The sequence below is a fragment of the Channa argus genome, chromosome 10, assembly GCF_033026475.1.
Source record: "Channa argus isolate prfri chromosome 10, Channa argus male v1.0, whole genome shotgun sequence".
Taxonomy (NCBI): Eukaryota; Metazoa; Chordata; class Actinopteri; order Anabantiformes; family Channidae; genus Channa; species Channa argus.
The window spans coordinates 10,884,716-10,899,341 of record NC_090206.1 but is presented as its reverse complement, the minus strand read 5'-3'; the positions used below and the strand labels follow the sequence as shown (position 1 = coordinate 10,899,341).

Sequence of the window (14,626 nt, the reverse complement as noted above, 5' to 3'; positions counted from 1 at the left end):
TTATTCAGTATATGCAATACGTTTATAGTCAGTGTAAAGTCTGTATTTGCATTCAGTAGTTACTGCAATAGGCTTATTACATAGAAGACATTTGTGTACATATGTAACCAATAAAATTAATGATCAATGAATGGAGTTTAGGAATAGTTCTCAGGATCCTCGTGTTATTTATGCTCTCTCAGTGTAACTTACTGGGACAATACTTACAAATCTGCATTATTTAATTTCCCCACTCTGTGATGTTTGCATGTTCACCTGTGCCTGAGTGTGTTTTTTTATCCAGACACTGTGGTTTCCTCTCACAATTCAAAGACAAGTAGGTATAAAAGTGGGCATGAATGGTTGTCAGTCCCTGTGTATTTGCCCTGCGATCAGGTGTCACAGTAGTGATAATAATTGCGATCATTTTATATTTGAACAACATCCTGTTATTATTCAGGTGAGAACATTGTTTTCTGTGTATACTATTCCAGTGAGCCTACATCTGTCAATAGCTTGGAGCATATCAGTTGTACCACACACAGATTTCTATCAGACCACTGCAATGTCACTGTGCACTTTGCCTGCCTGCATTTCTGCATTGTGAATGTTTGAAACTGGCCTGTGTTAAGTCAATGAAGTACTTCCATGGTAACATGTTTTCCTGTTTGAATTTTAATCAAACACAGGCCACCCTTTTTCAGCCAGGAATGTGTTTTGGCTGTGACAGGAGTGCAGTGCTTTTGGATCTGACCATCAGTTGTTCACACGAACACCATCTGATAGTGCCATCTCTAATGTCCCCCCTCCTTGCCAGCTTCATCAGTTTTGACACAGAGAAATAGACTTGTGCTTTTGGGTTCATGACAAATTATAGAGGAACAATCTACAGGGTTTGAATAATTGAACATTGTGCAGCTTGAGAGGTGATAAAAAAAAAAAACACCCCTACTGTCTTTCCCAGAAGACATTTGTCTGTCTTCTGGAATTTGGTCATCTTGTATCTTTGTGTATTTCTGCACATGAAGGGCATGTTTTGGTATCACAGAGGGAGGTATCTGCCTTACAGCACAACATGGGTACCCACGTCCCCTGGAGTTTGGGGTCAGGGATCAAAATGGGCTGGATTGGTGACCCACACAGGAAAAGGTTTATTTCATGCAGCTCTGTAATGGACACCAGAGGGAGAGGAGGAGTAGCAGAAGTGGATAGGGTTGTAGCATTGTGGCGCTGTTTCCCTCTCCTAATGAGCATTCTGTTAGCAGCTAGGGGAAGGATTTAGGCAGTTAGGCATACGGAGAAGGCTGGCTAACAATGCAAGTGGTTAGCTAAACAGCTGTTCTCTCGTTGCTGCCACCTCCCATCCTCGGCTAATGAAGCCCTCACCGATGAACAGGAGTCCCGGGACATGCCTGAGAACAGCCGCAGATACCTAGACAGGGAATCTCAGTCACTCACTGGCCTCATAAAAAATGTCTGTGTGCAGAATAGCTTTACCGACAGGACAACCAAGGCTCCAATTAGATACTGGCTCTAATAGGAAGAATAAGAATAGCACACTGGACGAGCACAGACATTTTTATAAGCCTTCTGTGCTGGTCTGTGTTTAAAAAATAAACACTCCTTTGCATTGTTTCTCGCACTGGAAAACGGCAGACGCCATCATGCCTTTCATAAGTGATAATAAACACATCACGGTGATGATTTTTGGGAAATGTTGCATTGCTACATTTGATTATCCTCCACAGTGAGAATAGTGTTCACTGTGGTAGGCATCAATCAAGATTAGTGGCATTCCATATGGGTTTGTCAACATCTGAAATACTGCAGAGGGTGTATGCTCTCGAAACAGACTTCACTAAACAAGGAGAAATGTTTAGAAGTGATTCCTATTTTTTTTATTTTATTATAGATCCTACTTGGCTCGAAAAACATAGTATTTGTTTTAGTTAAATGTTGATGCGTTGATGCTGTACTGAATGCAGACTGAGCTCTGATAGGAAAATTTGCACTTACAGTATATTTTACAACAATTAGCCAGGTGCGCTTAGGTGTGAAAATAGGAAGAATTTCTCAGAACACTCAAACCACTCATCATAACCAGCTTTTAGGAAAAACTTTGCTTTTAGTGTTTGCTTTAATCTGCTTTCCTTTTTTACTTGTCATCTAAAAGATAGGAGCCTCACTAGTTTCAGATCCACTTCATTGTCGTGCTTTGTGAGCAGACACTTCCTCAGCACTTCCAGTCTTCCATTTGTTAGTGGACATGATCAATTTTCTAGCCAAAACCCTGTTTCTGAATTCTTGATTGCTGTATAAAATAGAAGAAAAGAGGTGGAAGATTTCACAACTAATGCTTAATCGGCAATGGGTCAGTATCACAATAAGTTATTTTCGATTAAAAAAAGTGTTGGCAAAATAACTGAATGTCTAAATTTTAAAAACATGTTGCTGGCATCAAACTCAAAATAAGAATTTATTGAAAAACACATTCTCTGAACCTTTAAAACTCAGACAGCACAGAGTTTTGCACAGAGTTTTTGATTGTACTGTACACATCAAAAACCGGTTTCAAATGACATTCAAGCTGCCGTCAGTCAAAGTCTTCTGAAAATTTGGTTTGTAATTGCAATGAGTCATCATATGGGACTCAATACCCCAAAAGCTTTGAAAAATACTTATTTAAAAATAAGCATGCCATGAAAATAAGAAGCTGATTGTGCAGGTTTTGTTTGTTAAAAATCAGACAACCTTGGTAAAAATGGGTTCAGATTTTCTTACAAAATATAATACTTACAGTATAATACCATGAATAATACTTTCAATAAAATCATCTATTTTAAATCCAATCAGTGAAACTAACTAAAATACATTTTTTGTGTACCCATGATTAGCAAATTACATAATTCTCCATGCTTAAAAAAGTGTGGCAGAGAATTACTTTTTTTTGTTTTTAAAACTCTCCCTTTACAGTTTTGACAACAAAATGCCACCTCAGGAAAACTCAAATATTCCCAACATCAGTGTCCTCAATAGCTATGGCTAAGGTGTCTCCAGCTCTCAATCCACAGAAATCTTCAAATCCTACATAAAGGCTTTCAGGTACCCCAGGGGGCACCATGTGTTTAATTGCATCACAAAGATTAGCCACTGTGGACTAATATTGTACTATTGTTAATGCAGGAAAAGTTGAGCACTTTAGTGGGATTTCTTGGTAGATGGATGATGGTAATATTTCCATCTGACTGGGAAAAACAGTACACAAATCGCTAACAGTAACTCCAGAGCTGCATTATTTTTCCTGTTTATAATTCAACGCCTCTCTATGCCAGACAGCTTCTCACCCTAGCTACTTTGAAAAAAGGTGTGAATGATTCACTGTCAAATGTGTTTGGATGATATCCTGTACAAGCGCATTTGCTGTAGCTATGTGCCTGTGATTAATGCATATTTTGTAACATGCAGATGCTATTTTGATTAAAATCAAAGTGTTAAAAGCAGTGTGGTCTTTCTGCCCTTCAGCCTGCAGCAACAGGAGCACACAATCTGAATATTCTAACTTCACACATAATGACCTATCATAGGGGAAAAAACTGCCTTTATGTTGTAACATAGCACATTGGCAATATTGTTCTCTAGCAGTTGCATTCGATTTGGTGATTCACTCTCTTTTACCACTGAAAAGGATCTATAGCTTATGTTACCTCTCTAAGCTAAAAATCTATTACAGCCTTGGGGGTCTGAGAGCTAAAGATTTAGTCTTTTTGTCAGGTTGCACAATGTTGGCCCTTTATAGCGGAGGTTTCTGCTTGTCAGCATGTTTGTTGAAGTTTCTCTCATTGGGGATTTTATGGTGCTTAGACTATGCAAATTTCACAGCTAAAGCTAATGCATTTGCACTGTCCAGACCTGAATGTCTTGGTAAGGCAAGCTACAGCTTGGGAGTGCATATGCACATGTTCACACACACATATGGAGTGGACAGTAAGAGTGTATCCTTACAGCACATTATGTCAATGACTGGGATTGGGATCTAGATGCGATGCATGAAGACCATTTACTTCATCACATTATTAAAGGCTCTCACCAGGCAAATTGCACTTGCCTATTCCTACAGCAAAGTAAATGGTCTGATGTTTTTTTCTATGCAACACTTCTTATCACACTTTGAAAAAACAATTTTCCATCCAAATCATTCTGTCTGTAAGCACAGACTGTAGCAACCAGCCTCTGTATAAACAAAATGATAAATTCCTGAATGCCTGTAATCGCACAGTAAACAAGTATTTTTCCTCTCTGTGCAGATGAAGCAGTTATAACAGAATTAAGAGAGCACAAAGTCATGCATGTCCTATTTCAAAATAATTCAGAAGTTTCTAAAACATTACCCGCAACACTTTCAAACACCTGGTAATGTTCTCTTCCCGCTGCAGAAAATGTATATAAATCACATGTTACGCAAACCTGTGAAATTGATGAGGAATGCGACAGTTCTCTCAAGCATGGCGTGCCTTCATAACAGTTCTATGCTGTTATTTATGCAGAAGCGTTGAATGCTTTTTTTCTCAGCAGAGATAAACAGATGTAGGGACACTGACCTGGCCAGCCGCAGAGGTGAGCTGTCAGCAACAACAAGCAAACACAGAGTGCTTGTGGTCATCGCTAAAGGGCAAAGTTCAGCTAATTACTCTGTAGTTGATCATCTGGCAGACAAACACGGCAACAACAGTCTATTTAATGACACTCAGTTCAACAACTAGCCAGCAGTATTTGCCCGGTGTGGAATGCCTAATAATTAAACAGGTATACAATCAGACAAAACAAATAAAAATTAAGATGAAGAAATGAAGACGATAAAAAAGACAGTGTGCAAAAAAAGAAGGACGGACACAGTAAAATGTGAAAATAGTGCAAGGGAAACTAGTGAGTGGTGTCAGAAACTGGGCCAATATGTGTGGAACAACGGGGAATAAAAGGAGGGTGAGACAGAAAGAGAGAGATAGAGGAGTTGTGAGAGGAGAAGGGAGGTCAGTTGAGACGTGGAGATGGGTGGAGGAGAAGAGAGATGAGCCCCCAGTGCTCAGCTGTCAGTGCTTCCTCTGCAGGTGGGGCAGGAGGAGTGCCAAGTCCCTCTCTCCCACTCACACAGACACCCATGCATCGCTCTATAATGGATGCTTTACACTGGTGCCAGAGAGAGAAGGACTGAGGCAGAGAGGAGACATGGTGAGAAGACGAAAGAGAGACATGGGGGGGGGGGGGGGGGGGGAGGGTAGTGGAAAAATAAAGAAACAGCTATTAGGAACAGGGAAAAGGAGAAAATGCCTCGGAGGTGAAGGCAGTGCAGTCGAGGCTACTGTAGCAGGAAAATTGACATGGACAGACGGAAACCTCCATCAAGCCATTAGACCCATCAAGACAGGAAACAGACGAGACAGTACGGGACCAGTATGATGCAGCTATTGGTTTAATTGATCCAGTCTAACAGGATCAAAGAATGGCCGGGCACAACCTGCAGCCACAATCCCCCCTCTGCCAAGACGGACTGTCACTGTCCATTAGGCGGTGTATGAATGCGCCCTTGACAGTGATTTATCAAGAATGATTCATAGATGGCATCTACCTGAACTAATGACTTGCCAGCATCTTCACTGGGGATTGTAGGTCATCAGCAGATGACATACTCTGTAGTCACCTCGTTCATCAGCTGCGATTAGATTCGTGAAGCAATCAGCGATACATCACCAGATGGGGCTCATTGTATTGTCTAGGAGAATATTGCTGACACAGCCCAGGTGTGCCACATGCCGCTCAAGCTACTAAAGCCCATTTGTACAGTTGTGGACCTAGGGTATATGCATTGCTCTGAGCTATTACCTTGGCTGATGGAGGCATGGATTTACTAAAGTACTCAATTATCCCGTGCTTCTTTCTCTGACCTGCTGCTTGGCTCTTTAACACCTATAACTCCATACTTTATAGGCTCAACTACCTGCTGCAAGGAGAGACAGACTGATGGCTGGGCTACCAGAATGAACTGCCTTCACTGTTTTCGGCCTATTTGTCAATTCTTCATTCCTCTGCTCTCTTCTAGATAGGGGTAGGTGAAGCTGCCTCTCACTAATGGACTTTGCAGCTGGATATTATTTTTTAGGGTCATACTATAACTCAAACTGGCTATCGGACCTAAGTGGAGTCCTGTTTACCCTAATAACACCCATCCACATCATATTACTCTGTAAGGCCTCATATTGTCTGCTGTTTAGTACAACTTTGACTTCCTCTTTTTCTCTTTGTAATGCTGAGTAGTGTAGAGAAAAAAAAACAATTTACTGACTGAATTAGACCATTTCCAATTGCTTTCAAGTTCAAAAGAGAGTAATACTTTTTAGTTGGTGGGTAATCCTTCATCTTTGTTTTGGAAAAAGAAAGTAATTTTGCTCTTCTATACGATGCAAAAAGCACTTCTGTTCAAACAGTGGCTTAAAAATGCCACATAGGCCACTTGTTAAAATCTGTTTGCTTTTCCTACACAATGACGGCCACAGTATATGGCAGACAACAAAGCAGAGTAGTCAGCGTAAATAAATACAAGCATTCTTCCTCCGCAGAGATGGCATCCCCCTGGTTTAATTATCGCTCTTGTCAATCGAGGTGGAAGAATACAGCACCTGACAAGGCGCGTCCTCATTCTCTCATCTTGTATAGGACTTTTTCACACCCTGAGATGCACAGACACCCTTCAACAAACAGCCAAATCAAACCTCGAGATGGAGGCACTCTGTTGCCCCAAACACCCAGGTAACTTTACAGTGTTGAGTTGCTGAATGCCTGTGACACCTCAGAAATGGAGTCTATTCAACGTCGACAATTGTCCCTGGTTTTTCTCAAGCACAAGGCATTTGCACAACAATGATAGCTGCATCGGGTATGAATAACATCCCAGGGATGTGGTTATGCAGCTATCTTTCCCGGTGACTTCAATTCACATTCCAGCTTTTGCAAGGTGCCTTTATTTGATACTTAAACTCCACAGGCTCTGGATGGCTATTACAGGATGCCTGAGCCCACAGAAATGAAGTTGACACTGAGTGTAGATGGGTTGCATCTCCAGAGCTGTGCGGCGAGGGCTCAGTACAGGTGCATTACAGAGTGGGGGTGTGCAAGCCTGTAGGCCATTCCACAAGGAGGACCTCTCAAGGGTCTTGTTTCAGAGAGAAAACCCCACACGTGTTATTTTCAAAGGTCATTCCAAGATGTAACATTATAGTTAAAGCAGTGATGTAGTACAACACTCACACACTCTTCATCTATATGGCCTGTTGGACTTCATCTCCATTCTGCAAGATAGGGTAATTTGGAGCAGTATTTATATTAGACTTAGATTTAGCGGTGAATGATAGTCCAAGTTTGCAGGGCTCACACATTCCCAGCCACTGCACTACAACCTTGTTTGTGTTGTCCCTTCTTGTAGGACAACTACCACCCTGCATGTACATGTGAAATGGCTTTCAGAGCTGAGTCACTGTAAGGCACTCATAGCAACACAGGCTTTGAAGCCCACAATGGCAGCACTATACTATTAAGACTGACCGAGGCTGAATGATTCAAGATCCAATGATCATTATTATGTGTAATATTTTCTTTCTCTATTCATGAGTTAAGATCATCCCAGAAGCAGCACATTAGTCTTTTGCACTGATTTCTGCACTAAAATCACAATAGGGCTCAGAGAAGCCCTTAGAACAAGGTCTGCTCCCAAATCGTCTTCAGGCGTATGTAAAGTCAGGCGAGTGGAGTCACTCTGAATACCATTAACCCCCTGAATGTTAAGCAGTTGACACATACAAGGCTAATATCAAAATAGCATGACTTTATTTAAATTCATTATAGCTCATTTAATATCACACATAATTCCTTTCATTTTGGCTTAAGAAAAGTCAGAACTGTATAATTAATTGATCAGTTTGAATATAATATGTGTGAAACTATGGAGAAAAGGACACGACTTCCTAAAGAGATAAAACACACAAAAATAAATGACTAAATAATTCATCTATAAACTGAGGTATAAGGGGTGAAACATGAAAACCATTATAAATGTGCTAATTAAATCTAATTTTTATTGTGGCTTCACCTCCTGAACCAGCTCTATCAGACTTGGCTGTATTTCTGAATACTGCTTGTTTGGTGTTTTTACATAAATGTGTTAAGCCCGCCAATGTGACTGGGAAGCAAATGGTGGATTATGTTGCATCTAATATGTATGATATGGAAAAAGCTTCTTTTTGCAGACTAAGCAACATGATGTTACTTTACATGATGTTACCAATTCTTACTATTATCATTGCTACTTATGCTTTTTTGTTATTTATCTCTCAGTTTTACCTCTATATGAAATACAATGCCTGGAGAAAAAAAGAAGAGGCGCCACCTGCGTTTATCACCGGATAATTACTGCAGTGATTAATATGTCTCAGCTAGAAACAAAGTATTTAACCCTAACTGGTGCAATGAGTAGCTGACTACCTGAATAAACTGAATGACCAGGTTTTTCCATCAGTGGATTTTTTCTTCTCTGATGGCACAGGCATATTTCAAGGTGACAAAGCCAGGATTCATCAGACTTAAATTGTGAAAGGGTTTTTCAGGGTGCATGAGACATCATTTTCACACATGGATTGGCCACCTTAACCTTCACTGAGAATCTTTAGGAAATGCTGAAGAACACTTTGCAGTGATCTGACTCTCTTTTCATCAATTCAGGATCTTGGTTAAAAACGTTGTGACATTGCATAAGCTCATCAAAACAATGCCTTGGCTAATGTGTGCCAACGATTAAAGCTTAGAGTGTGTGTGACTTTTTTTTTTTGGCGGGGATTTAAACATTAGACTAAATCTACTACTAAATCTAAAACATCTACCTGTTTTCAGGAATTTGTAATATATTTAAAGTTATAGTTTTTAAATTACGCAAGTGGTAGCAGAAGACTCAAAATCTGTTTGCTCTGCTCTTTCCTTTCTCAGCTCTCCTACACTCCACAATGCTCTGCAAAAATGTTTCAGATAGTTGTCATGATGAAATTAGAATAAATGAGAATGCTTATCAAGCTGACATAACTGAACTTCTTTCACTGGATTACAAGGGCAAGTCTTACTCAAGAGTATTTGTACAGTTACAAACTGTGTCTTGAATTAAATCAAGTACATAAATTAAATCTTTAGAAAGGTAAAATGTAAGACCAAATGAATCCTTTTGAATATATTTTACTTATCTCTCATATACAGCAATGGGTTACAGTTACCATCATTAGGAGGGTAAATCGAGGGTTTTGTATTCATTTTAGGTTAGGTAAATAAAATGTCATCAACGCCCAGGTCACAGGTGATATCCAGGTCACATCCTTTCTAAGACTGCAGGAATCATAAATTCGGGTCCAAAAACCCATAGCAGTAGTTCACTATAAGGAGCAGCCACTAAGAAAGTTAATATTTTAGATTTAATTTGAGAAAAATGTCCTGCCATGTCATTAGAATATTTTCAAACTTTGTGATGATCTCTCACAGTGCATTGTTTTACTTAATAGCTGCCTATGCTATCCTTCACACTAAATGGAATCAAAAACTTGTTACCCTTTTCTGAAAACCAAGTACCTGTCACACTACCATCTTAATACATATAGTTCAAGGGGTTTCAGTGTTTGCAATGTGGTGTCCTGCATTAAAAAGCCTTAGTATTCATTGCTTTGCTGTAATAAAACCCAAGCATTTAACATGCACAGTTATGGCCCTCAATAACCCAGAAGTCCTAATAAAAATGAAAGCTGACATTGGCATGAAGGATCCTCCACACTAGCTGTCTTTAATGTCCAAGACGTTCCATTAAAAGGAGAGCACTTCCTAAGAAGCGGAGCTTTTATCCTGATTGCTTACAGGAAGAGAGAGAGAGTGAAAAAAAAGGAAACCAAACGACCTTCAGAGCCTCTACAACTAGTCCCTCTGTCATGTGTGCTCCATGAATATACATGCTCGCTTGCAAACATATATGGGATATACACACTGATGCAGTACTGTAGGTTTTGCTTAGAGAAATGCACATATTGAGCCTCCTACAGGCTTGCATTAAGACCTATATGAAGAAATACACATCTGAGTCATTGGCTATTTGGTATTCTCTTCCTGCGTAGAATAGCCATCTAACTTTTTAGATCATAATGATTATTAGGAGATAGGGAAAAAGCCAAATCTGCATGTTCAATTAGTGTCTGTGCGATGCCAGATAGATAATACATGGGACTGGCTTAAGTCCTTGCTTCTGAACTTCTTCAGCCGTTTTCTGTTTGAAGCCAGAGAAAAAGAAGATGGGGACAGCGATTTCTCTCTGTGGGAACACAACTGTTGAGCTACATTTAATAAGCTGGTCAAAAACACTCTCCTGCCGAGAGAGACTGTGCTTTTAATGACCATTCTGCTTCCAAAGTCTCAGATGTGCAGCTAGATTGCTTGCCACATAGCAGACAACGCAGCCATCTTATTAATAGCAACACACCACACATGCTGCAGACTTGGGAGCAGAAACCCAGAGAGGAAAAGGGGGGGGGACACTGGCACATGGAGAGAAAGTATGTGTCCCTTGCATGCTTTTGCTCTCTGTAAAGGCAGGGAGACAGATGGGTGCAGTGAGGAGGAGATTAGATGGAAGAGGCAGGGCTAGGACTGGGGTCTAAACAATCCAGCCCTCACGAGAGGACCAGAAGGGGGAGGCTTGGTGATGGATGTACCCAGTGACTGCAACTCTCGGCACGCCCACATTGCAATGCCACCAAGGCCAGGCCAGAAGAGCAGGCAATCAAAGAGAGAGGCCAGAGGGCTACGATAATATAGGAGGATCCAGCTTATTAAATAGGCTTCAGGAGGAGCATGGAGCATCTGAAGTAAGTTGTCACTCTGCCACAAAAAGGCATAAAAGGAGTCTCCGTTAGATGGAAAGTCTATGCACTGTAGGCAGTGATGACAGACTGTGTAGAGTAAGAGTGGGAATACTGTCATTAAACACACCAACACACCAGGGAGCTCCAGAACAGTGTGTCATTGCTGATTTCTCTTTTCTCTCTTTTTTTTTTTAACTTGGGCCTCGTTATCCTGCATCTGAGCAGCAGGTGAAGCAAAATGTTTGCGTGTGTGGACTTGCATGTGTATATGTGTGTAGGCATGTGAATTCTATGCTATGCGATCATATCCCTCCTAATTCTACAGAATTTACACATTCAACATGGCACAGCTTTCTGTATTTGTGGGGATAGAGAAAGAGTCTTTTTGTTTGTGAGCAAGTCGGAAAAAAAGTCAACTCTGAAGATGACAGAGGAGTCATGATGCATTGTTTACAGTCTTATTTCTTGACTTAATTTCCATTCACAGTGCAAAGCAGGAAACTCAATATAGGGCAATCTTCCTGAGATGCAACAGTCTGCTAACATGGATAGGAATTCATTACACAATTCATTACGCTAGGCCACCTGAAACCAGGTGTGCTCATGCCATGGTCTATAATTCATTTGATTATGGATTTTTGCTCCAATTTTCCCCGTTATGCAGATTCAGACACATTTCTGTCTTGTTTATTACGTTGTCATGGCAACAAGAGCATCCTACTAGTTCACCCTTCAACAGTTTAGACTACAGGAGAGGAGGAGGATGAGAAGAAGAGGAGCAGAGTACAGCGGAGGTTGTGAAAGCAGGTGCAAAAAGACAGTTCTTCACTTGGATTTCCTGTCACATCCTGCAGCCCACTCCAGTCCTAAACTTTATATAATTACAACAATCTGTGCTCCGAGAGAGACTGTGTGAAATCTGATTGCCATTGGTAACATTCGCAGCAAGAGTCCTGGCGTGATAGAAGCCTTCCTGTTTCAATTTCCTAGGATCCCTCAAGTTTTACTGGCTCTTTTTTTTTTATCCCATCAGTGGGGCATACATTTCCATTCAGGGGAAAAAACAGACCCGGTAATATCCAATTTACTGGGAGGCAGAGGAGATGGTTTCACTGGCAGTATAATAACATGCTACATGGAGCGTAGCATTGTGGAGTATGAATAAAAAAGGCATTTATGGTAAAAATTCAATCCAAATGCAGTCGTCATTCATCGGAGGAAATCAAGGCAATTAGTAACACTTTAATGCAAATTGGAAAATGCAAAACACATCACAAATCTCTGGCACTGTAATGAAGAGCAGTTCAAATGACCTCTTTCAAATATACGTTGGTATACTAATCAAAAACTCCAAGAACAGAGATTCTTCTCTAGGGGCGGTTGGGGGTGTGCCACTTACTAGTTTCCTGACCGCAATATTTATCTGATAGTAAAGTAATTTCTTTAGAGCAAATCACTGCTATGTAATGTACAGAAAAGGCCTTGTTACATTTTAAACCATGAGCATCCAAAGCAGCATGTATGCGACTTGTTAACTGGGTCACAAAAAGACTACGTGAGTGTGGTTGAACATAGAAATTTCTCATTTTGTAACATAACCATAACATGCTCAAAGTGGAAAAACATTTGCTACTGTACACAGTGATAACGTGTCACCTACACAACAGTGCTATCAATTAAATGCAAGAAAACCACCAGCTTTTGAACAGATGGGTGAATATGTGACTGACTGTAATAATGCCAGGTTAAGGATTAAGCAGTGACCATTTGGCTCTGCAGTGTGCAATTGGAGGCTGACATTTATGGGTAGAGAAACACTATGATTCATTCGCATAAGACAAAGCACTTACTGGAAGAACCTACTTATAAGCAGCAAGTGTTTGTCTTAATTCGATGATGCATTAGAGGAGCATGAGTATGAGAGATGTTTATCGCATGTCCAGATTATGTGCACAAGCTGCATTTAGTATTAAAGACAAGGCCAACGTGGGCAGTAAATCAGCATGAAGTAGCATTAAGGTAGCCGCAAGATGAACAATGTTACTTAAAGAGTGAACACTGTGAGTGTGTGTATGTCATTTAGTATGACTGTGGCTGCCACTAAATAGCTCTCTCATACACCAAGTGCTTTTTTATCTAACTTGCAATGATGCATGATACGTATATATTTATTTCGGCCATAGATAGGGACACTAGTAAGCCAGGAGAGTGTGTCAAGGCCGGAATGTGGTTTGAAATCTGCAGTGGAGTTGCAGTCTCCCAATGGAAATGAACACTGCAATTTTAATGCAAAACATCTGCTCTGGTGTACAGTAAATGGTCTGTCTTTATAGTGCTTTTATCCAAAGCAGCACAGTACCGTAGAATACATTGCTCAATAACTCATGACCTGCACCGGCAGCTTCTAATAGCAAGCAGCCTACACATCAGCAGGCATGAGATCAACAGCTGTATCACCCATCCCCCCGCTCCCCGCTGCGCCGTACCTTCAGAGTGGTGGGAGAGCGTGAGCAGGCTGACGCAGGAGGCTCCAATCCCAGATCCGAACACAGTGATGCGGTTCGAGTCCCCACCGAAGAAGCCGATGTTCTCACTGATCCACCTCAACGCTTGGATCTGATCCAAGAGCCCGTAGTTCCCTTTAGCAGCCTGGTCACCAGTACTGAGGAAGCCTGCAACACCAACAGATTATAAGATTAAAAACTTACACAGAGAAAGCTAATGAAAAATCACACTGCAATGTAAACTAAAAATAAAACTGTAGGCAGACTGCAACTTGCAGAACGTCAGCTATTTATTTTCCATGTGCACCTGCAACACAAAAGGTTATCTGCAACGACTAAACCCAGCATGATTTTGTCAGAATAACAATCACGCCAGGTGACAGCAGCAGTGAAATCATGATTTATTGGATGACACTGCTGTTGGTAAAATAGGAGCGCGTGTGACCACATGTCATCTGCGTCTTATGGGAAATCAATGACATGTCTCTCTGGGTGAACCCATCATCAGATATATTGAGTGTGCAGTGATGGAAACCTGATGGTAACCTTACAAATCCATGAAAACTCCACAGACAGCAAAAGAGAAAAGATGCAATATTAAGATATACAGTCATTATGATGCAGCAAAAGCCTTCTATGCACTGCAGCATCATTATATTTCCTATCAGAGACAGCATCTTCTTCTGGCATGTTTCGATTCTCTATCGCACTCTGTAGTGCCAGATACTTTCAGTCTACACATTTACAACAGGCGGTATCTGGGCACATTTTCCTTCGTGTCTGTGTAATCTGCTATATGATGCCTGAGTTGGACAGTGAGTCTCTCTTGAGTACATCAGAGCTCATGTTAACACGCCACCCTCTTCCAGCTACTCTCCGGGGCCTAAGCTCCTGCTGAATGATGGGTAATCGAGACTCGTGGGAGAAGATCAAAGGGAAGCACTCCCTCAAGTCCCAACGGTGGACTCAGTGTCCATCAAAACCCTGTACATGCATACGAGGTGACAGCTAGGAGACATGTGTGGAGAACAACTCTCTCTTTTTAGTGGCAACATCGCCAAACACTTCACAAGCAATAAATGTGTTGGTGGTGAAGCCTCCAACACATTTGTTTGGAATTTGTTTCCTTGTTTGGAAGCCTCCAGAGGTGGACCTTTCAGCATCTTAGCATTGATTCTAGCATCCATTTCATGGTCTATGCATCCCTATAAT

General features: G+C 41.0%; 1 protein-coding gene across 5 annotated transcripts in view; it reads right to left on the bottom strand.

Annotated features, from left to right (window-relative positions):
• The window catches only part of LOC137134110 (neuroligin-3), a 113,578-nt gene that overhangs the window by 28,961 nt on the left and 69,991 nt on the right, over positions 1-14,626 (bottom strand). For all 5 annotated transcript variants that reach the window (XM_067518592.1, XM_067518593.1, XM_067518594.1 and 2 more), the window contains one exon: positions 13,397-13,582. In XM_067518592.1, the coding sequence (XP_067374693.1) occupies positions 13,397-13,582 (186 nt within the window). The remainder of the gene's footprint in view (positions 1-13,396; positions 13,583-14,626) is intronic.